The sequence below is a fragment of the Cynoglossus semilaevis genome, chromosome 17, assembly GCF_000523025.1.
Source record: "Cynoglossus semilaevis isolate Cse_v1.0 chromosome 17, Cse_v1.0, whole genome shotgun sequence".
Lineage (NCBI taxonomy): Eukaryota > Metazoa > Chordata > Actinopteri > Pleuronectiformes > Cynoglossidae > Cynoglossus > Cynoglossus semilaevis.
Window position 1 is genome coordinate 5,276,870 of NC_024323.1, and position 23,779 is coordinate 5,300,648.

General features: G+C 40.6%; 1 protein-coding gene across 3 annotated transcripts in view; it reads right to left on the reverse strand.

The window, feature by feature from the left end:
* The window catches only part of baiap2a (BAR/IMD domain containing adaptor protein 2a), a 53,764-nt gene that overhangs the window by 15,597 nt on the left and 14,388 nt on the right, over window positions 1–23,779 (reverse strand). For all 3 annotated transcript variants that reach the window (XM_008329522.3, XM_008329521.3, XM_017040591.2), the window contains exons 2-6: window positions 21,172–21,247; window positions 18,108–18,194; window positions 5,906–5,967; window positions 5,010–5,081; window positions 2,757–2,894 (exon numbers count right to left, since the gene is read on the reverse strand). In XM_008329522.3, the coding sequence (XP_008327744.1) occupies window positions 2,757–2,894; window positions 5,010–5,081; window positions 5,906–5,967; window positions 18,108–18,194; window positions 21,172–21,247 (435 nt within the window). The remainder of the gene's footprint in view (window positions 1–2,756; window positions 2,895–5,009; window positions 5,082–5,905; window positions 5,968–18,107; window positions 18,195–21,171; window positions 21,248–23,779) is intronic.

Below are 23,779 nucleotides of genomic sequence, written 5' to 3' on the forward strand. Positions count from 1 at the left end.
TGTACTCTCTCTCATGTACCCAGAAATTAAACCAAAGACCCATTAAAACCCTGCAGTAAACTATATACAGGTACAAGGTCAGAGATTCTGGACTGTTACATGCATGCTACGATCGCAGCTGAGTAAGAGGGCGACCGCCTGGAAGGACCAGCAGTACGATCACCAACAACCACTCACACTGGCATACACAATTCAAAGCCAAGCCGATGTGCATGTTTCTGGAGTGTGGGAGGATTCTGAAGAACCCACAGAGAAAACTCTCCCACACACACACGGACACACACAAGGATGACACGCAAAAATGTTCTTCAAATTTCTGCGCAGAGTCCCGTCGATGTGAGGGACAGGACTTCAAGGAGGATCACATCACGCTGCGTCTCACACCGAAATGTTCACAGACGCCAAATTACCCAGCGCACATATGGAAGTCTAAGACAGACAGGAGCTTGTAATAACCTGCCACTGCTGATGGAGCTCAGCTCGCTGCCCCTCCTCGTTGGAACACTAGGCTGCCACACACACACACGAACGGTATCAGCAACTCCCCATGGCATATCTGACAGTGGAACAAACTGGATATGACACAGCAGTCAGACCAAACCAACACTGGCAGCACAGAGAAATATGTCTGTCTGTGTGTGTGTGTGTGTTCAAACTATAACAGGGGGCGGTGTTGTCTTCAAAGAAAGTGAGCAACAAAATGCTAAGTTTTAAAACCTAGTGGATTTTGTTTCTACAGGTTTATGAATGGTGTGAAGGACAGCGGTCCAGTAACTGATACGACTGTGCCAAGGCTGGGAAACAACTCCCAGGCAACAACGGCACAGAGATCACTGTGCAAGTCCCAACCTGTTGGCTGAAGATTTTTGCTTTCATCCCTCCAGGCACTCAGACTTCCAAGCACCGGGAAGTCACACTGCTCTGCTCTATTCTGTTTTGTAATTCTCCTCAGTTTGACGGTACACCGCGTCTTTGTCGGCTTCAGAGTACGAGTACGAGTCCCTCTGCTGTCAGGAAGGGAGTAGTCAAGTGGGAAAACAAAAATGTGAATCACTGAATTCCTCTTCAGCTCATCAATATTCAGTCAACCTGAACTGCAAACTGGACATTGTTTAGTAAATAAATAATAAAAAAACACACAAGAAGTTAAGCTAAAACTTTTTAAACAATACAGATAAGCAGTATAGGCTGTGCAACCAGAGGCTTGTGGGCCGTACCTGGCACAAACCTTAGCTAAAAGATAATTGTCTTACTTTCTGAAACCTGCATTTTGCTTAGCGGACATTAAGCATTGTTATACACTGTATATTAGCTAATTTTATAAATTTCAGATTAGCTTAGTTTTGTCTTTGTCTATTTTTGTTAAATAATAAACTTAAATTAAAAAATATATTTTATTTTGCTGCATTGTTCTTCTAGGACTAATGTTATATTTTTAGTATATCCTCTGGTAATGAATAGGAGATCAATATTGACTAGATATTTATCCCACTGTTACCTGGCATGTAATCAAACAACAATTCAGTAAAAGACACCGTAATGCAGAAATCCAGCTTGATGGATGGTTTAAATACAAAAGACACATTTAAGCAATGGTTACTGAGTGACAGAGTTTTCTTTTTTTTTCTCTCCTTGACTGATTTAGTCTGTGATTCTGTGCTTGTACTCTGATATTACCCTGATTAAAGCTTTGTACCAGAGCACAATAGACAGTGGAGTGAATGTCTCCTGTTAGCTAACGTAGCCGGTTTATTGTCTTTCTGCGGCGTGTGTCCATGTGCCTGCTCTGAGTGAGTTTAAATGTTGGCGAGGACACAAGGAGCATTATCAATCCTCCACTTTCTTCCTTCCCACTCAGGGCACCGCGCCGCCACTGCCGCCGCCCCCATCCTTGCTGTTTTGTGTATTCTCTTCACTTTATGAAGAAGAAAGTAATTATTTTGCAGAAACACTGGCGAACGTCCAATCCAACCATCACCCACTTAAATGAAATTCAAGTGCAAAATTGTTCTGAACTTCCTTCAACTCAGTCTGTATAATGAAGCCAATGGTTTTCATCAAATTCGTATAACCTTAAGTCAATATATTAAAATATTAAAATATGTGAAATATATTCTAAACTGAAAATCTCTACACAAGTCAATAACTCACACTGTGAGGCTACTTTATATTCTTAAAGTGTTTGTAATGAGAGGTTTGGAACACGGATTAAGAGTCAGAAATACCATTATATATATATATAATATATATTTTAAATTCAGGATATTTAATGATGCTGCAGATTGAGAGAAAGTTTGAAGAATTGAGTAAAAGAAAAGTTAGAAGCTAGATATTTTTGTTACCCAAAAATATTATTTAATATCAGGTTTGATTGACCAGGATTTTTATTGTAACTTGTATTTAAAAAAAAAAAAATACAAGTTACTTTGACGTGAAAGAAAAGCAAAAAGTGACTACTGCAAATCCAAATACCATTATACCAAATTTTCTTCACTTAATGATGATGTCGCTGCAGCGTCCCATGATATTTCAAAGTATTTTGCCGTTTTAAAAAATCCTGCATCAACAGCTGAACTTTGTATGTCGTAGTGGTACTTTATGACAGGTTTGTATTTACTGCCTACACCACCGTCATGTATTCATTCATGATTTATAAAACCTGAACACATACACTATCTTTCAGGAGGATACACAGACGTATGTCTCTGGACATTAACATTCAACGACAGGGTAGAGAAACCTCCGCAGAGACGTACCTGCATCTCCTTCTCTCCATACTTGGAGGGGTTCTTGCTGCCCTGACTCTTCCGGCGCAGTTTCTTCAGTTCACCCTGGCACTTCTCCAGACTCTCCCCTTTGCTCTTGTGCTCCATCTGGTATTTCTTAAGGGCAGCCTAGGTGGGGAAAGAGGCAAAGACAAACACAATTAGGATGATAGAAAGTCATTGTCAAGGAGGATGTGATGTAGGTCTGGGGTACAGAACATGACGCTTTGTAGCCCATCATTTAAACATCACTCATTCTAGTAATATAAACCAGTCTGCAGAAGGACCCTGGAGACGTCCATTAAATATTGTCTGAACATTTCTTTAGCCTGGCACTGTAGATGAAAGGTGACTTTAATATAAGCTCTGTCTCTTTGGTATCTGGGAGTAATGCGTCTACTGAACAACACGCTAATTCTCATAATTATTTAAAAGCTTGTTTTTGTGTGTGTGCTAAGATTTCGCATAAACACAATTACTGGTGTCTCTTAAAATATCAGATTATGCCGTCGGAAGAAGCGACAGCAACATGGACCAAAACAAAAAGAAAGTACTCTGTAATTACAATGCAGCAAAGTAAGTGACCAAAGTAAATGCCTTTAATTCATTTGATTTATTTATTTGGCGATTTATTTATTGAGGAAATACAACTTTGTTTCCAGGCCATACCAGCTCTGTTGCTATAGTAACTGGGACTGGTGTGACAAGGACTCATGCGGTTTGTGTGTGTGCGCCGCAAAACTGGCAGAGAGCAGATCATGCATGAGGGTTCAACACCCACATTTACATATTGTAATCCACCGAGCGTGTTCTCTAGGTAAGGAGGGACGTCTTGGCGTCGTTTGGCTGAAAAGAAGCAGAAGCTGACTTATTGCTGCTGGCACTGGGAGACTATCATTTGGCTTTCATAAAGGAGATGGATGGCATTAGTTGTGCAAGTCAGTCTGGAGGCCTCTTAATAACAATGAGCCACTGGGTTGGGAAATAAAGTGCTTCACTGAAATATCGATCTTTCTATTGTTGTTTTTTTTTTTCACACAAAAACATTTGCACAGACTGCAGTGTGTCTTCCAAATCAAGGAGCCGCTAATAAAAGAGGAGGGGGGATCAATACGTGTTCATATTTACTCCATGACCTTCGGAAACTTGGACTCCCTGCAGGAGAGTCCCTCACTCATAGATCATAGTAATGATTACATAAGACACACTTGGCTATTGTGCAGTTCCAAAGGCCTTTATATCCAAAGCCTCTGCCTCACTGCGCTGGAATGCACCGTCTGTTTAACAAACGTCTGCGGGTGTGCAACAGCAGCACCTGGAAGTACAACTCTTCATCTTCACCACTGCATGATAATCGAGTACAGAAAAATGTAAGCTATCCAAATAATGCTTTGGCTTTAACTACACAATGCAATACTTGTTAAAAGTATCATGTATGGACATAGCTGTGCTGCAATGTCCATTTCTTACATATAATCAATGAGACGGAGACACAGAGAACAGCACCGATACGCTGTTTGCAACATCCAGTATGGTTTAGACTGGTTATAGTTAACTTTTTTTTATGGTAGTATCACTGCTGCAGATCTATAGGCACTTCATTAAAAGTAATAGGCGTTGAAGTCTTTGAGCTCCAGCTCAGGAAAGCAAGAAATTGCTGAAGTCATGGACATTTCAGAGGATTAGAGATGAATCAACGTTTATTACATCAGAACATGTAAGTGTATGATAGAATGTCAACATAATGGCATTAAACTTTACCACTGACTTAAGCTTTGTGTCTAAATGTGAGTGAGAGTGAAAGACCGCTGTAAATCTTAACGCACTCATAAAACAAAGACCAAAAATAATGTATAGTGATACTGTACCACCCCATCCCCCAAAACACACAGCAGAGCTGCTCCACACTCAGGCTTCAACCCACACATTCTAAAGATATCACATGTAGACTCGCTCCTCAGTGACTACACACATGCACATACATATTCTCCAGCAGGAGTTTATTATAATCACTGCATTGGTGAGTGAGTGAGATTTGAACTGTTTTTTCAAAGCAGATGTTTTTTTTCTTCTTCTTCCATTTTTATTTCAATTTTACATCCTGTAAGTATGTCGAGTGTTCCACTTTGATCCAGATGCGAACGCAGTTCCACCTTCATCTCATTAATCAGTCAGGCCTCAACAGATTTGATCAAACACAACATAAATCACTACAATGGGGGGGTTAGCCAATCAGATACTTACAGTCAGATAGCGAGCATCCAGCTCCACCTTCTTCTCCAGCTCAGAGAGCAGTTCATTGTGGAAGGATTTCAACTGGGGAGAAAAAGAACAACAACAATAGCTCCGTGACCTACTAAAGATATTTATGTCAACAACATGGCAATGTAATGAATATAAATGTCGACTTAAGGTTTGAATGAGGTCAAATTGTTAACAATAACAATATAAGCCACCAGTTTGTCACTAACCCACTGAGCTGCACAATTATTTACCATATTTTCTGGACTATTAGTCGCATTTTTTTTCCATCCTTTGGCTGGGTTTACGACTGATACTCAGGTGCGACATATGAAAAAAATATAATTTGACTTGTTTGGTTATTTTACACTGCCAGCCAGTAGAGGGCACTCTAGGTTTGTACCAGTATCTGCTTCTCCTGTGAGTTTCATCCTTTGGCTGGTGCGACTTATACTCTGCAGCAACTACAGTTGCTGAAGTCGAAAATATGATAATCCTAATTGTTATGCAGTACATTTGTTAGTTTATGCATACTTTATAATACTGGTAAAGAGTATGAGGAACTGGAGCATATTAGTTCACACCAATGTCCACTACACAATACTATGTTTTGTGGTTAGTACATTTATGCTTCTTTTCCAGTGTATTTGACTGATCTCTATAATAAGCTTCTTCAATCTTTATTTGACAGGAATATACCTCTCTTGTTCTCATCCTGTTAAATTAACTAAAATATAATGTTTTGGGTTTTCTTTCATTTTGGCCTTCACACAAGTTAACCTTTCCAATTAAGAACTCGAGGTATTCCAAATCTGACATTTACTGTGTTTCTGCAATATGACCTTTAAGTGTCAATCCAACCCTTGAAACATAAAAAAAGTGGAGTTTAGAATACCAACCATCTCCTCTAGCTGCACTTGGATCTGTCTGTGTACCTCAGCCATCTGGAACAGCACATCCCCTGCACGGAGAGAGAGAGAGAGAGAGAAAGGGACAAGGAGAGAGAACAGATCAACAACAATTGATGGCAAAAGCATTTATACAGCAGGAGAAAAACTGGTGGAGGAAGAGAAAGAGAGAGAGAGAGAGAGTGTGTGTGTGAGTGAGAGAGAGAGAAATGAAGAGATCCCAGCGTGCAATTCTCATGCAGTAACACAAGACAAAGAAACACACAAAACAATTGACTTGGAATTGGGACAATGAAGATCAAGACAAAAAGTTTGTGGTTTGGCACAGTTTGACAAAACACACACAGTGTGAGGAAATGTATAGTGAGGAAAACACATGACAAACTGAAAAAAAAAAAAAAAAAACAATCCCGGTCCTTTAAGCAGATCATTAATGATTTCAGATCACATTGTCTTCTCATTGTCTGCGACCAGGACCCCCGCACCCCCGGGGAGAGGGGGGGGGGGGGGGGGGGAGGGGGTCATGCAGCTAATGAGAGCATTTCATTTTCATATACCTACAGGCTGCCTCTTCTGAATATGAATTGCATTGTCAAGAAAAGGAACACAAAAGAGCTACATTGAGCGAAAGAGACATACACCTGGTGGAAAGACAGTGTGAAAAACAAATACAGAAGAATGAGACACACATCCTCCACATGATCTCGAGCCCCTTAAATTCATCTCCAAATATTTCTGTGTAAAGCCCAAGTGACCGATGGTGGACATATAACATATGCAAAACACTGAATACACATTACAACCACGGACATACAGGTTTTCTTATGGTTCTTTGAGTGACATAACGGATGAACAATAGCTGCCAGGTGAAATGCAGCCCCGGCTTTTACTCTTCCTCTGGTGCTTTATTTGTAAATCTGACCTAAAAAGAGCACAGTGACTCACGCTGGAGTGTTTCTGGGAAGTTGTTTTAGAAGCAAGACTTAAGAGATTTTTACAAGACCTTTGGAGTCCCCCCTCCCCTCTCCCGCCCACCCGACACACAGCACAAACAATGCAAAACTGCTGACAGGCGACAGTGACGTGGCTGTGATGAAGGAGTGGAGGCATAAAGACAGGTTGTAGCTGTCGAGAGGGAAAAGGAAAAGAGAAAAATACCACGTATTAGGCTTGACCGCCGTACTGTTAGGTTAAATGTGTGTTTGACAACGAGGGTAACTGAAAATCCATTTAATTAGAAGCCTCAGGCTGTCTGCTGTGCCTTCTGTGTGGTCCACTCTAACAACAGCATCTTAACCTTAGACACCCCCGGTCAGTCAAGAAGACACTTTGTTTTTTCGCTGTAAGCTAGCGAGCTAAACATTAATCCTGGGTAAATAAATAATAACGGACCTTCCTGTCTAATAAGTGTAATATTTTGCAGCTCTAGAGTCTAGGAGATCCAAATGTATGCCACTTTTCCAACACTTTAGCAGACGCTTGACCAAAAGGTAGTTTATCATTTTGCTGTTGGTAAGCAAGGAGAACAGTCTTGCTGAGAACACAAATCCACACCAGAGCATCTGAATAGCAGATGTTTCAAGAATGAAGAATTGTAAGATGTTCAACTTTCCTACAGTAGGTTCACCCGAAAACTCCTTACACCTCTGTGTCTGTACAAAAGGAAGTTGCTGCAGAATCTTTACCATTTCAAAAGAAATCTAACAAGAACAGAAAGGGCATAATCATCAGTATAAACAGAAGGGTTTATGTTTCACTGTTTTATTTTGTGTTTTAAAGGTCTACCAAAATTCTATATTCATGATAAAAAAAATGTATTCACAAATATAGAGCGTCAATTACTGGTCCATTAAAAGTGGAAACAAATGGAAATAGCAAAATTGTTGATGTTTTAAAAAGACGTTCAGACCAGTTCACTTAAAAATACATTCAAAACAAAAAATAAACTATAAATGTATACACTCACTTTTATTATGTAAATTATTACATAATAAAAGTGTGTTAGCATTCACTTGACTGGAGAGCATAAGGCATATTACTAACTCTGACTGGGTGTTTTATTTTGTGTCTGCATGTGTGTTTGTGTGTTACACTATTTGGTGAAAAAGATACAGACAGAGACAGAGACGAAAGAGAGGGAGAAAGAATTTCCCCACACCACCACACCTCTGCCTTTTACAAGTTAAATACAGCCCAATCACTGTCTTTACAACTCCATACATGGAGTCGCCTGCCCACTGATCCTGTTCCTCAGAGCAGCAGAGGAGTGGGCCAAGGCATTCTGTCATTTCCCAGCAGCCCTGCTAAGCAGCTTACAGACACTCATCCCTGATCACAGCCCTCTGGGCTTAGAAACCCTGGCATTCTGCTGTGGCTTCAACTAGCTGGATCAATTAAATTAAATGAGCAGCCATCAGTATACCCCCCTCACACACACACACACACACACACACACACACAGACACATATATATTAAACAGGAAATGTGACAGGGGGCTTTCAAGAAGCCAGAACCGTACAAGACGCATGAATCACCGACGGATCTCGCCCTGTCATCTGCAGTTTCTCTGCCGCACAACGTACAATATCAAAGCATGAAAGGCGAGGGGAAATAAAAGTCACACTTGGGAGATGCAAATAGTTTCCATGGCAACTTCAATATCATATTTCACAACAAGAGGAAAAACTGCTCTGAAACCGTCAGGGCCAGTTAGCAACAGAGAATCCATTGACCAGAAACCAGTTAGGCAGCACACAATACTGTAAATCTGAGGGCGTTATGTAATGTTGTTGCTGAAATATTTTGCAGGCATGACATAACCTGAGATCTGACAGGGATTTCCGCTTCACACTTAAAGTGACAACAGACAGGTCGATAACTACGAACAGAAACTAACAAACACACGAAGGCACGTGCCTCGCCGCACAGCAGGTACAGAAACATATATTTCCATAAAGATTTGTCACGTCTGTATCAATAGTTCCCAATTTACTCAAAAAGCTCGTCTGTCCCTGCCGGAGAGAAAACAATCGTTTCTTTGTGCAGACGAGAGCTCAGGTTGATCTGCACCTGCAGCACAGCAACAAGCAGCCACATGTCTGTTGGCTTTAACCCCTCGAACAGACAGGCGAGTAAAGAAGGAGGATGTTTTATTTACAGGATAAACACGCTGTCCCCTACCGCGTGACAATACATCCCTACAGTTTTGTAAAAAAAGAAAAGAAAAAAGAAAATAATGTATTGAGTGCTTGTGTAACAGATGATAACACCCACACAGGTAGAGCAAGAGAGAGAGAAGAATAACAGAATGTGCACAAGACATAAAGGAGGAAAAAAAAAACAGTTTGCGAGATGAAGAGTGAAAATAAGAGAAGCAGAGATGCAGGGCCGGAGAGGACGGAGGTGGATGTGGAGAGAGACGAGTGAAGGTCAAGCTGGATTCACTACTGGTTGTCATGGAAGCTGGAAAATGTTTGGGCCATCGCCATGGGAGAAGTTACAAGATGAGGGGCTGCAACGGCACAGTGCTGTGTTACAACAACACTTTCTTTTTTTTTTTTTTTTTTTTTAACAAAACGTCTCCACCCTCACTATCAGCTATCATTACATCACCATCTACCTTCTACGCCTCCCCTGGGGAGACACCTGTGTAAAGTACACCGGTGTGTATGTGCCTTGTGTTCATGATTCGACATACAGCTAGACTAGGCCAAAACCTGCCTCGCTGGCATGCTACGTATGTCACAGGGGAAAAACAAAGGAGTTAGAAAGCACAGTGGGGCAGCAGGCTAGCGTGCGAGACAGTGGGTAATGGCTGCGAGTCAGTGTGGCTGACTCTGAGTGTGTACATTTGTGGAACGACGACACAGTGTAAGATTTAATACTGTTTTAGTCCAGATGAACAAACGATTGTTTGAACAATAGCCACACAGAGCTACATTTAAAACAGGTTACAAAGTGCTGGTCATGTTAGCCTTACAGAATAAGCTAATAATCTTCATTAAAGCTTTAGTGCAGCTGCAGACATAATAAAAAAAAATAAAAATTACCGTAATTTCATTTATGTGAAATCAAGTGGAAGTTACAGTAAGAAAAATTAAACATGAAATATTACATACTGTACAGCATGTCTTCTGTAACTGAGTTTTGAAAATGTGGCCATGTCAGTGTGTAACATACGTGGCCACGATATAATAATTAAAAGCACATTCAGTAGAGCCCTAGAGCAGGCACACAGTATGAAAAAGCAAATAACGTGATTTAGGTGACATGTACAGTACTGCTGAGCTGGCCTGGGTACTACAGTATCACAAACTGCTGATCTGTGCAGTTTTACACTTCAGACAATCTCATAATTTAACTTTAACCGCAACACATGAATTGTTGTTTTTATATAATAAAAACTACACAACATTAAACTGGTCTGGGTTTGACTTTTACAACTAACAATTGTAAGTTGATCTTAATGACCAGATGTGTCCCAACCAATAGAAAGGAGAAGAAAACACAGTCAGAGGGCAGCATCCCTGCAGATGAACACATCACTATACACTCGTAGTGACAGTTTTCTCATCGAAAAGCAGAAAAAAGGTCTGAATGATATGAAACTGTGGAGAATGGTGCAAAAGAAAAAAACAAACAATATCGTCCGACTATAGATGCACAAAAACAATTTGGATTCTTAGCCTAGTAGCCTATTATAAATCCATCCCGCACACTGTCACAAATTTGGGTCATAATGAAGTGGATACCTATACCAGTGCTGAACAGAACTGGGTCAAAGAGTTGCTGCGCGCTAATCTTGACATTTATTCTGAGACAGTTTCAGGTAAAGCACCAGAGCATGGACTGCTGGGTAACGCCACATAAGTCTGGGGTAAATCTACTCCATCTGGTGTTTTTCCTCTTCTTCTTAAGCTGCTTTTTTATCTATTAGCCTAACCCAAAGCAGCTTTTATTGTGGCGGGGTGGCTGATGTTAAACTCTGATTTGGTTAAGTGCTGTTAAGTTTTTCACCGAAAAGGAATGTATTTATTAGCTGACGTGCTCAAAACTGTTGCCTCACGTTGCACTGGATTATGTTCTCTCATAATGTCAGCATATTAGAAAAAACACATCGTAAAAAGTTGAAATGAATGACATAAAGATCAGAAACGACAATTCTATGAAATATAGATTGGTCCAGAGAGCCACATGAAAAAAATTTTTGAAAAGATTTTTGAGGGTGAGCATTAAGTCCAGTCTGGAGTCTTTGTGCCCAAAACGTTCAGTAAATATTGACAAACACGTATCAGCAATTCTATTTTACTGAATGCATTCGACCTGAAAATCAATCAGCTATGATGACCTCCACTTCAAAAGTGGAAAGAAATAAGCAAGCTTTAAACAAAAATTCATAAACTCAGACCTCAGATTTAAATTTACAACAAAGCATAAAAAGTAATTAAGCGCGACACATCTGCTATGGCTAATCTCCTATATATATAACAATAAAGATGCTAATTGTTCCATCAGTACAGTACATATGTTCACTGTAGACTCCGTGCGGTTTCATTTATCATATTGCTGAAGTAACGAAATGCAGGCTTAGCAGGGGTGGGGATTAACACAGGCCGGGGACAACAGTTTCAAAAACAACTTCTTATAGCTCACACTGATTTCCACCGACTGCAAGATTCAAATGCACAGGTTGGTTCTCAAACAAACAAAAAAACCCTACAAACAGCTGTGGGTTTAAACTTCCACATAAGAAGTGTCTCTCATGAGAGAACCTTTGTTCACTGCAGGTAAAAAAATGTTTTTTTGACAAGCTATTAGCTTTTTTTATTGAAACTGACAGCACAAATAATGAATTTCAAGCATGTTGACTCGGAAGACGTAGCCAGGAGGTTTAAAAAATGAGGAAGGGATGAGGGAGAGATAAAATTCAAATAAAGGCAGGTTTTAAGAGATTGTAAAGAGCCTGGGTGTTTTTGACATCAGTAGTAATGTCCTATCAGGCATAATAAGACCAACAGACAGAGGCAGACAGGGAAAATCAGGAGCAATGCAGTAAAAAGTGATAGCGTGATAGAGTATGGAGTGAGTGGAGCTGCTGTTATAACTGGTTAACATGAGCTCACACCACAGAGGAGGCATGGTAGAAGGCACCAGATTCATGCAGCTACCTGTTGAGGTATGGGGATTTAGGGAGGGGCTGAGCGGAAACTAAAACTGAGCTTTTTAACAGTGTAATTTGATCTGGCAAGCACACCCGAGGAAGCTGGGCTGAGGGAGGGTTGTTGTACGGTGTAGTCTTGTGTAAAGTGTGCACAAGAGAAGAGTGTTCCAGCTCTCTGGTGTTGGTCTTGTGTTTACACTACCTCCTTTTTTTAAAAAGTAGTTTTCTATATTAATAAATAGACAATTCTCTTCTAGATTAAACTGACCTATTTATTTTGAACAATTAAATTGTAGTACCATGAAAGTAACTCAGATCCATAATTTCTTGCATTTGTTTGATGCTCTCGTTAGACCCCATCTCACTCTGCCTACATCCCATTATTTTGGTGGGTCCTAATTGCATTCAATGACCGTAGTTTTAGTCAGGAGAGGAAATATAATTTCCCCCTGCTTCAGGCTTCTGCCTGTAGGACCAGGTGAACAATGTTATGTCTTCATTCTCAAATTAAAACTCAAGATATGTAACCTGAGATACACATAAATAGTTATACGTTTGAAAAAGCCTTAAATATGGCCCAACAGTAAATATATCGTAGTCACTCTATTTGTTCAGTCAATAAAACTATTTTAGAAGAGTTTTTAGGTTTCCTTGCTAATCATAATCGTGAAAGTCCGTTGTGCATATTATGATCCAATTTTACAAAAGGTAAAATGGTGTGTTACTCGTGCGGTGTCCAATGACATGCACTGACTCCAAAAGGAAAAATCACAGAGAACATAAAAACAGAAAGAGAGAATTAAAAACCCATAAATTTGGTTGTGTTTTTTCCCCCTTAGCTGGATCAAATGAAGCCCACCCGGTGAACAAATGAAGGGCAATGTGAATGTGGTGTAGATGGAGAGTGTGGGGGCCACTGGCTACCCATAATGCAGTGCGTGCCTCAGAAATAGAACAGGAGAAGGCAGGGACCCCTGGGATGGTGGCACAGTGCTAAGAAAAGAGCTCCTCTGCTCTCATTTAAACAGGGCCAGGTGCTGGAGGAGGAGGAGAGGTAGGCCAGACTGGGGATGGGGGGGGGACGCATACCTTGTGTAAACTGCTCATTCAGGTAGTTAATTGGGCAGGAAACACATCACACCACCTTAAGACTCTTTGCAGACACTGTGTAAAACATCCTTTTACCAGTAGGGGCATTAAACTGAGCTAGATCTTCTGCCTTATTTTTCCTGTGTGAATCTCTTACAACAAAGGCCTTTCATCCACAGGCCTTCTCCAAATCACGGTTTGTTATGGCAGCCCCCCTCCCGGCCCTCCACCCCCCATTTTACTGCATGTTATTTCCCAAAAGGCTTACATTTGTGCTGAGTCATACATGTGTGTTATTAAAATGTGGTAATTAGCGAGGTTGCAGGAGTCAATAAAAGGGGAGAGCGGGGCATGTTTGATCCTCTCCTGCTGCAGAAGCTGAACTGTGAACACATTTCTCTTCAGTTCTTTTTCCACAGCCAAAATGTCAAAAGGGCATTTTGTTAGATTCTAAAGACAGACAGAACTAGACAACCAAGAGGATTCAACACTGTATAACACATTATATATTTGTGCTCCAAACAAGAACTTGCCCTGGATTCAAAGTGACGCGGCACTCACTGAACTCTGCTTCACCTGAAGCTGCTGATAAAAGGTTGGTAAGTTCATAGCAACAAGTCATAAAAACTCACTTACTTTGTCAACAAGGCATAACTCATTAGTTTTAAAGACCTCTGAACGGAGACCCCTACAGGATCAATTAATCACAGCGGGCTCATGATTATTGTATGATTAGTGGCATTTAGTGAAGTCCAAACGGCAGAGTTTCTTAACCTGAGAAATTAAAAGTTTTTGTTATTACACAGCAATTAACTATTTGTAGCTTGAATAAATAATAATCAATTGCAGAAACATGTATTAATCTGTTATGGAGTAGTTACATCTATACCAGCAGTCCGTAACCTTTTTTGTTCCAAGTACTGGTCAGCCTGTACCACCTGCTACCTGTGACCTATTATTTTAAAATATTGCCAAATTATCTTTTAATAAAAAAGTAAATGGATATGACTGAATTTTCTTTGAATTAAGTAATTTTTTTCACTGCGCTGGTACCAAATAACTGTCCATAATATGGACTGGTACTGGTCCGTGGACCGGGGGTTGGGGACCCCTGATCTATACAGTCTTCCAGTTACAGCCGACCCTTCAAGGGGAACTGTATTGCTGATGTGGCCCCCGGTGAAAATGAGTTTGACCCCCCCTGATCTACAATAAAAGACAAGAATGTATGTGTGTCATATAAAGCAAAAGATTTTAACAATTCTTTACTACATTTATAACTAATACAATGCTTGAATATCACTCTTACTGGTATCAGGGTATTTTACATACCCTCCCTCTCTTCAACTTAGTTTCAGCTAATCAAAATCTCTCTCAAAAACAAAAACAAAAGATGGTTGATTGCATCTGTTGAGAAAAAGAAACTCAAAAAGAGAGGAAATGAAGCGCCTTCTTGGCTATAGGCGAACTGACTTAACAGACACCACCCTGGAGCAGAGTGTGTTGTTTGGGAGCCTTATAAAAATCCCTAAACCTATAAATCCTGGCTTTTCTGTATTTCCCAAGAAGGTTGGAGACACCAGGCATGTAACTGAGGTAATAAGTGTTCAACGGCTCCTACTTGAAGAGGGATAAAAGGAGAGGAGGATAGTAGAAACCGGAGGAAGGAAAGGAAAGGAAAGGAAAGGGGGAGAGGGAGGGAGAGCAGGTGTGTGTGTGTGTGTGTGTGTGCGTGCGCATGTGTATGCAAGTGTGTGGGTGGTAAAGTGACAGGCGATGATTAGCCCAACCAGAGGAGGATATGTGGGAGGGAGAGTGTGGGTGTAGTGGGGCTGGTGTTAGAGAGAAAGAGAAGGAGACTCTATCTCTTTAGACTGAGATATACACAAATGGATTAGAGAACACTAGCATGACATAAACACGGAGAATGATTTATGGGGGGGCTAGGGAGGATTTTGTTTTTGCCCAGAACATGCACACAGCTCTGTACATCTCCATTCGTGGATGGACACATTGTATTGAAGCCACGGTGGATTCCTACGGGAACACACTGTGTTCAAAGGAGGGCATTCTTTGCTGCATGTTGATGTGTTAATTATGCAATCAGCAACGGAGTCGTTGTCTCATGAGGAAAATTCATGCATTTCATGCATCGCCCTAATGCATGTGTGTTACTCCTGTGGTATTTATAGACTAGAAAACAAACAAACTCAGTCATCCATATCATTTAAGATAACAAATAAAAGTCTGGGGTTAGATTTCTTAGAGTAATCGTATCAGCATTGGCTGCAAATCAAATTAACACCGAAACCCAACAACAAACCCATTGGCCCACCATAGTCTAAAATGGGCTAAAGCTCATCTTCCTTTTGGCCAATAGAGGTCACTAAGCCGGACCAGAGTTTGCACCATTTGTAGGCTGAGGGCAGGGTTGCTCACTAAAAGTTTGGGCTAAAAACTGAAAATCACTGTACATTATAACTTTACAAAAATGCCAACATGACAGGTTTTGCTGAGATTTTTTGAAGAAAGAAAGTGGAAGTTGCCAAAAAACTGGTGACCAAAAAAGCTGCGTTCATTGTAACAATAACTTGTATTGTGAACACGTTTAGAAAAAATAAAATAAAATCACAGTTCTAAATGTGTACGCATCCAAAATAATGCAGAAATCTTAGGAGATCCAAAGTAAACTATTCATCAAACATCAACACTTCCTCTCACACACATTTGTTTCCAATTCAGACTGTGGTTTGTTCTTCTGTCATATAGGGAAATGTCCCCACCCATCAAACAGGAAGCTCTGACCTGACGCCTGTGCCTGGATATAAATAAGGTCACAACACCAGCACTGACCTCAGGGTGTGGCCAAAATATACAAAAAAAGAAAAAGGTATTGAGCGACAGACACGCGGACACACACACAGACAGAGCTGGAAAAACCCCAACCCCTCCTTCAGTGCAGGGGACTTTGGGTGTAGCTACTACATTGTACAAAAGAGTTTCAACACAACAGGCGGTCGCATTTCTGCTGTTGCTTGACAAACACAGACAGAGACAAATATAAAGACAGACAAGATTAGTCGTTGACCAGAAGAATGAGTCACTTCTAATATCCAGAGTTTCCTCCAGACAGAGACTCTGAAAATGGATTCAGTTTTCACTTCCCCCAGTTTGACAAAAGCGGCAAGTACGATGACATGCAGTACTTATTCACATGCGTATTACACACAGACACAGAGACAATCAGTGGATAATGGTTCCCAGACATCAGACATCTTACTACTGCCCCATCACAGAGAGTCGTCAAATTAAAAAAAAAAAAAAGCAAACAGAAAAAAAGAGATTTCACAGATCTCCACACTGACACTCTTTAGTGGTTGGGGATATCAAATAATAATCTGGTCACATTATGCTTACGCAAAAAAGTTCTTACAATGTGTTTAAATGGAAATAATGTCACATTGGCTTAATACCCATATCTATTTACGTTTTGTCATAGTATCTAGCAGGAGGAGTTACATAACATGTTGGATGGGATTTCATGCATATGAGCAGCACAGCAACATGCCTGTATTTGACAGTTAATCACTGAAGTGTTGCAAGTATGCACTATAGAGATCACTTTTAAATTATTGGTGGTGCACAGCCACACAAGTCCCTGGGTGCTCAGTGCTATAGTACACCAGTGTAGTGTAGCATTGTCTTGGTCTGTTTGTGTGACTGACTTTCTCAGCTGCTCAGTTGTGCAGATGCACAAAGAATGAAATATATTGTGATAACATTGGCATATAACATGGATTAAATTTGAAAGTTTAAACAATGACTAAAATAATGCAGATCAAAAGTATTGAAAAATATTGTTCATTAGCTGACTGCAGTGGATGGAGACGGGAGTTCCTGCTTTTTAAAAAGCACAATTAACCTTCAAAACTCAATTTTTTTTCTTTCCTGGTCATCAGATGAATTTTTTGGCTTTTAAGTTTCTGCTATTGTACGCAGTGTTACCTTAACTCAGAGGTGCAGCGGTAAACTTTGGAATCGTGGTAAACCTCAAGGGCCGTGAAATAGACAGTCAGAGATTGAGGGTGCAGAGTTGGATGCTGAATAAAACATTGTGAGAAAACTTTCATGTCAGTCACTGATGTCTGATGGAAACCCAGACTGACTCTTAGCTCCATGGCATCAAAAGTCCCTGTCAAATCAACATCTACTTCCACTCAGATCAAACAGTCCAAAGCACAGTGGAAAAAGTATCTTTTCAAACAGGAGCTGATTTCCCACGGGCTGCTGACAGCAAACACAGGCACACTCACAGGCTCCCATCACCTAGGAAACAACTCACTATGAGAGGACCGGGTGTTGTTTCTCCAATTGACCTTTACATTAGGAGAACACACACAAGGACACATCTATTTAACGTGACAGCTGTCACTCACCCTTGATGTGAGACACCTTAAAATCGTTTTACAACACAAACAAAATTTTTTTTTTTTTGGGAACAATACTTCTTCGCTTGTGTTGCCGTCAGCTCTGATGCTGTAAATAAATGATGTTCCCACCTCACTGTACAGACAGCAGTGCATTCATTGTTCACAGGTTCTTTCACAGCTGACATTTTCTGACAATACCAGACTCTGACATTGGGGAAACAAAGAAACGTAGTTCCTTCAAGACAGAATCTGACAACAAACTGCTTAAAGAAGAAAATAATTCAGTGGGAATTCTAATAAAAAAGTCTTTCTGGGTCAACCCACGCACACACTTTTTGAATGGTCCTGTCACATTGCAGCATTGCAGATTGATGCCTGATGTATACAGTGTGTGTAGAAAGAGGTGTAGCTGAAGGTCAGTATAACTGTGGACACATTCATGACAAAAAAAAAAAAACAGCCAGAAGAAGAGAGAATGGCTGTTGCCTGAAGGACATATTGGCATTCACTTACCCAAGTCTTTGGATCCTTGACTTTCACTGGCCAGTTCACCCATTCTGACCAGAGCATCAAAGTAGCCTTTGGCAGCAAATGTCACACCTACAAGGAAATATTGTCTCTTTTAAAATGTGCAGTGAATGAAAAACATTTATACAGTCAAGGTTATTTTTCAACCAAAGTTGACAGCAGATGCAGAAAAATCAGCAAAATGGTATTTTGTTCCTCCTTTTTTCCCCTCATATGCATTTCCTGCAGTGAATCCCAGCTTCTTGCCATCACTCCCTATGTTCCTTCCTAATTACCCAACACCATCTTATTGTTGGCACGCTGCATGCTTGATTGCAAGGAGGAATCATTTCCTGACAGATTATCTGTGCTTGCTATTTTTGCTCTGTTTATAGCTTTTGTCTGGGTGAAAAGAAGTTAGTTTTAAGTTGAAAGAGACGGACAAAAAAAAAACAAAAAAAACATGGCTGCCAGTGAAAACTGTAGTAAAAGCTGTGGCTCTTACAGTTTTATGACCATCTTTGATTTCTTTGTGTCTGGCATTTAAATAATAAACACTACCCTATATATATATATATATATATATATATATATATATATATATAATATACACACCCATAGGCTGCTGCCATGGTCCTATGATGCTTAATATATCTCTTTATGCAATGGCTGTCAGTTGCAGTTTACTGCTGTTCTGCTTGGACATTGCATTTTACAAGTGCAACTCAGTTTTACTTTCATTTTCACTCTGACATCTGCTCTAATGATGCTACGCTACATTTTACATCTACACAAAGCATTATTATTTGGTAAAGCAATCAGGAAAATAGGGGAGCTATAGGTCAACGAGGAAGTAACTAGTTTGGCATAAAGGTCACCGCATTCAAATCCAGATGTGAGTTCATAACAAACCTTAACCATGATAAATGAGTGTTGCACCAAAAAGGGCATCAGGCATGACATTATGACAGAAGGACCGTCAACAAAGACTAAATTACAAAATAATTACCAAACAAAATTGCTAGACCAAGTCTCAGACTTGAACATGGTTAATTCCTGAAGCTGCTGTAAAGTAAAGTCCCTACCTGGAAACCAGGTCTACGCCTAACGTAACTAAAAAAGGTACATTTTCACCTTTTTTGTTTTAGAGGAAGTATCATAGACTAATGGTACTGAGGATAATTTTAAAATTGATCAAATAAAGTCAATATTGTTCACTGCACTTATAAGTGTTGAAGTCCTTGACTGCTTAAAATAATCCCTTTCCAGGATACTATATAAACCGCTTTAGTCGAGGGTCACAAAAACAAGGTCCACATTTGTAGCAACAGAAAATCAATCAGTGGAGTTAATCTTATCAGCGGTAATATTTCTTCTTCTTTCAAAATAGCTCTGAAAATCCAAGAGAGACCCTGGCTTGACAGATCAATAACCACCTATGCCCTCGTTATTTCCACTACCGGCCAGCACGAGTCGGCAAAGGTCGACTGGGACAGAGTCAGCTTCCAGTGCTGTCTGCACTTCTACCATTCGTGGTGTCAATCAGTCCATCTCTGCTGAATAATGGCTGCTGCTTTTTGGAGGTGAATTCAACAGCGGTCCAGGTGACAGATGGGCCCTGTGCCTGCAGACAGCTGCCAGGTGACAGACACATTTACAACAATGGGCTGGCAGGGCCAGGCTAATTCTAGCAGACAGATGTAGCCCTGCGATAGAGGGTGTCTACCAGGCTGGGAGCATCACAGCTCTGCTCCGGGACCCAGGGACATATGCTAATGCTAATCTCAATTACAGCTGAGTCAACAACAGTAGATAACGTGTTTGTTTGTTGTTGTTTTTTTTGGATTTGGGGTTTATTATTTGGGAAACACCTGTGAACTAAGGACGGAGCCTCCAGAGCATCACAGCTCATTTCTCTCCATTATCACAATCAGATTTCCTACTGTAGCTGATCTGTTGTTGAAACAGTGCTTGGACGCGCCTGTGTGTCTGTGTGTGCACAAAGCTAAAGGAGATAATAAACTGGATCTATGAAGAAACTTAACTCCTGTCTATTGAAATGTGTTGTGGAGGGGGATGACGGCAACAGACAGAGAGGATTAACGGATCCCTGACTGCAAGGCAGACAGACAAGCAGTTTGTGAGGGAGGGGGTCGTGTCATCATCTCAGACTGAGCCGTCCCTCATCCCTCCCTCAGTGTGAGAAATGGAAAACAGTTGACTCTCAAACAGGAAGCTATTGGCTGCACCTGCATTGTACTTTTCATGCTGTCACGGGGCTTACATCATAAGACTGGGTTTGACAGGCAGCAGGGTTCATTAAATCGAATGCATGTGTTGGTTTTACACTTAATGACAAGCACTGCCAAGTTTTCCAAATGGGTGTTCTATTTAAAAAACGAAACAACAATTTCCAGATCCAGGAAGCTGAACCTAAAAAAGCGTTCTGTGTCATTTCTGGTGTTGAGCAATTTCAGTGATTGCACCATATGGGTGAGAGCATGTCCCCCCACCACCCCCTCTGCCTCCCACAAATCCTAGCCTCTTAGTCTGTTGGGTCAAGTTGATCTAAAGTGGGGTATTTCGTGGCCCCAACAGTCTACTGCATACCTCACCTCCAGCAGAACAAGGATTAGTAAGTGTTTTTTTTGTGAGAGGACAGCAGTCCAGGATTAAAGAGTTAGAAACTCATCTTAACATGGACTGTGTTCAAAATGCAAGTCCTGTTGCTCTATTGAGATTTTTTTTTACTAAGATGAGATTTTTAATACAACAACCAGACTCCAGTGACAAGTTTACAGCATTGAAGTGACCAGAGTGTGCAGATGTGGTATCACACCCTGTGTTTACAGAAGCTAATATGGATGTCAGCATGTGTTTCTTTTTCTTTTCCTGTATTTGTAACAACATTGTAATTTGTAAAAAAAAAATTCAGATAGATATATAGATATCCAAAGGCAGAAATAGAGACAGAAAAGGACAAGGAGAAAGCTGCCTTGGCTTTTTGCCCGAACCTGCGGCAAAAAACAAGCACGCAGACAAATAAGTTGAGAAAAAAAGAAGTACTTACTGGCCAGGGCCTTCTCATAGTTCTTCCCCATGGCAACAAAGTTTCGTAAGCAGGGGTTGAACTGCTCCATGATTGTCTGCAAGAGGGAAAAAAAGGGAAAGAAATGGATGAGAAATGAATGTTTCACTTATCAAAAGAGCGTGGTCAAGGGCAGAGAAGAAAGACTTGCACCCTGCTTTATCTGTCCTGTCATGTATTTGCTGGGTCTCTCTCCGTCTTTCTGACAGACTCAAACCTCCCTCAGCTGCATGTAGCATGTCTCATCCAAACAGCCATTATCACATCCCTCAAACGTCTGTGTGTCTTCAGTGAATGTTAATGGAGGGCAAAAAAGAGCTATTCCCCTGCATTTTAAAAGTAAAGTATATAAATCAATTGTTAGATATATAGTTATTAATTAGGGCTTAACTTTTCATCACAAGTTTGAAAATCTGTCCAGCAAAGAATATTATTTTATCATTATTATAAACTTTTTTTTACCCTTTGCCCTGTCATTCGACCTGTTGGAATAAACAGCAGAGCATTTGGCTGTTAGCAAGCAAGCACAACAGTCCTCCTACACAGAAAAATAAACAGTTGTCTTAAAATTGTTACAAATCAACAATCTCAACAATACCTTGTCTGCACTTGAAATAAATCCTTGTATATCTCACACGCATTAAGCAGACACCTTAACAAGAGCTGGGAAAATGGCGGCTACTGGCAGAATCAACTATTCTATTCAATTCACTGTTAACGATTCAACCGTCAGCAGGATTTTGTTTTTGTTTTATCTCCAAGTACCATGACATTTATCTTACAAGGGTGAAGAATAAAGAGAGATATATATTTATTAAACTTTCTGTGTCCATGGAGAAACACATTGAAGTACTTATTAGTACAAATGCAGTAAGAGGTAACCGACAAATCCACGTAAGAGTTCCATGAAAATACACCTAGTTTGCTACTATAATAAGGTAGATGTTATCATTTAAAAAGAAATGATACAGTATATACAGTATATACTGTGTGTGTGTGTGTGTGAATGATTGAGCTATATACAGCTCCATACTACTACAGTGCCAACTAGGTTTCAAATGAAGAGATGGCAAGATGCCTGACATTTCCACCGCCATTGTTTCCTCTACTTCATGTCTGTCTTCCCTCAACCCTCTTCCTTGTGTGTTCCTCCAGGGCTTCCTCCAATTAGCCAGTCCCTAGTCAGCTCAGTCAAGAACCAGCCAGGGGACAGAGTCAACACTCACAACAGTGCTGCTGCAGCAGTCTCTACACAAGCCATCATTACTGCAGGAGAACACTTAATAATCCACTTCTCGCCTGAAACCATGCCTTGGCGGTGAGAATGATAGAGCACAGTGTCATCAGTGTCAACCTGAAGAAACCCCAGTCATTTCTTAAAAAAAAAAAAAAACCCTGAGCCTATTCATGCCTGGAGTCTAGAGCCTCGAGACCTCAGCATTTTTGCATTTACCTCATCCTACTGTCTTTTGTTTTTTAATGAGCAACGATAAGCATGGCACTGCTTGCCTAAGTGTGTGTGTGTGTGTGTGTGTGTGTGCGTGTGTGTACATGCAGTGGTTTGTGTACCCACCAGAAATCATAGTTCAAGTGATTTAAGTGCAGCACAACCCACCTACAGTACACATACAAGTGAGTCACACAGATTCCACTGATACACCTATTACCAACACTGACTATTTTACTACATGTTAGGCCAGTACAGCAGAAATGACACTGAAGTATAAAAATATGGACAGCAACATTTATTTCTTTTAATTAAGCTAAGCAGTTCCAGGTTGTATTATAGTGACTTAAAAAATTAAATAAAAAGCATTATAACACGGCTGTGAACTGTTGTAACAAAGATGAGGTCAAATACCCACGGTCAACCATCCAAGGTATTTGAACAGTGCACAAAAGAGGTAAAGAAAAGGGTGTAGGCAGGGCAGTATGGATGGAAAAGAGTGTCAGGGGTGATTAGGGACACAGAGACAGAGAGTAGTGAGACCTGCTAAGATGAGTGGTTTACAGACCACATTATAGTTATGACAGGAGTATGAAGTCCAGTGGCCAGAAATAAAAATGCTGAGGTTTTCACTGATGGTGACCAGGACAGATAGGATCAGAAAGGAGCAGAGGATCAGAGGAAGTCTTGGAGATGAAGTTGGAGGCAGAGCTGATATGATCTGGACATTTACAGAGAAAAAAGAGTAGATATATTTACAGTACATATATGTAGATCTAAATAGAGATGTGAGGCAGGAGGTAAAGAGAAACACTCATGAGAGGATTTATGGATGCAGTGAAGAAAGACTTGGACTTGACTAAAACCAGCCATGGTTTCTTTTCTACCTTTGATTTGCAGCACCTTCGACCGTGCCGACCTCTGCAGTTTGGTTATAATTGGTTTAGAATTCCCTTAGTCATTGTGAAAAGGAACAACAACTGTAGGCAAAAATATAAGGTCAGGTGTTACTTGGTTTCCCCGGGCGATTAGTTTGCCTAAATTAGAGGTCGCCGACCTCCCTATTAAGTTCCTTCGCTTCTGTCACTAATGCCTTTACCCGAGGCAAAATCAGCGCCCCTGTACGGTGCAACAGCTCAGCGA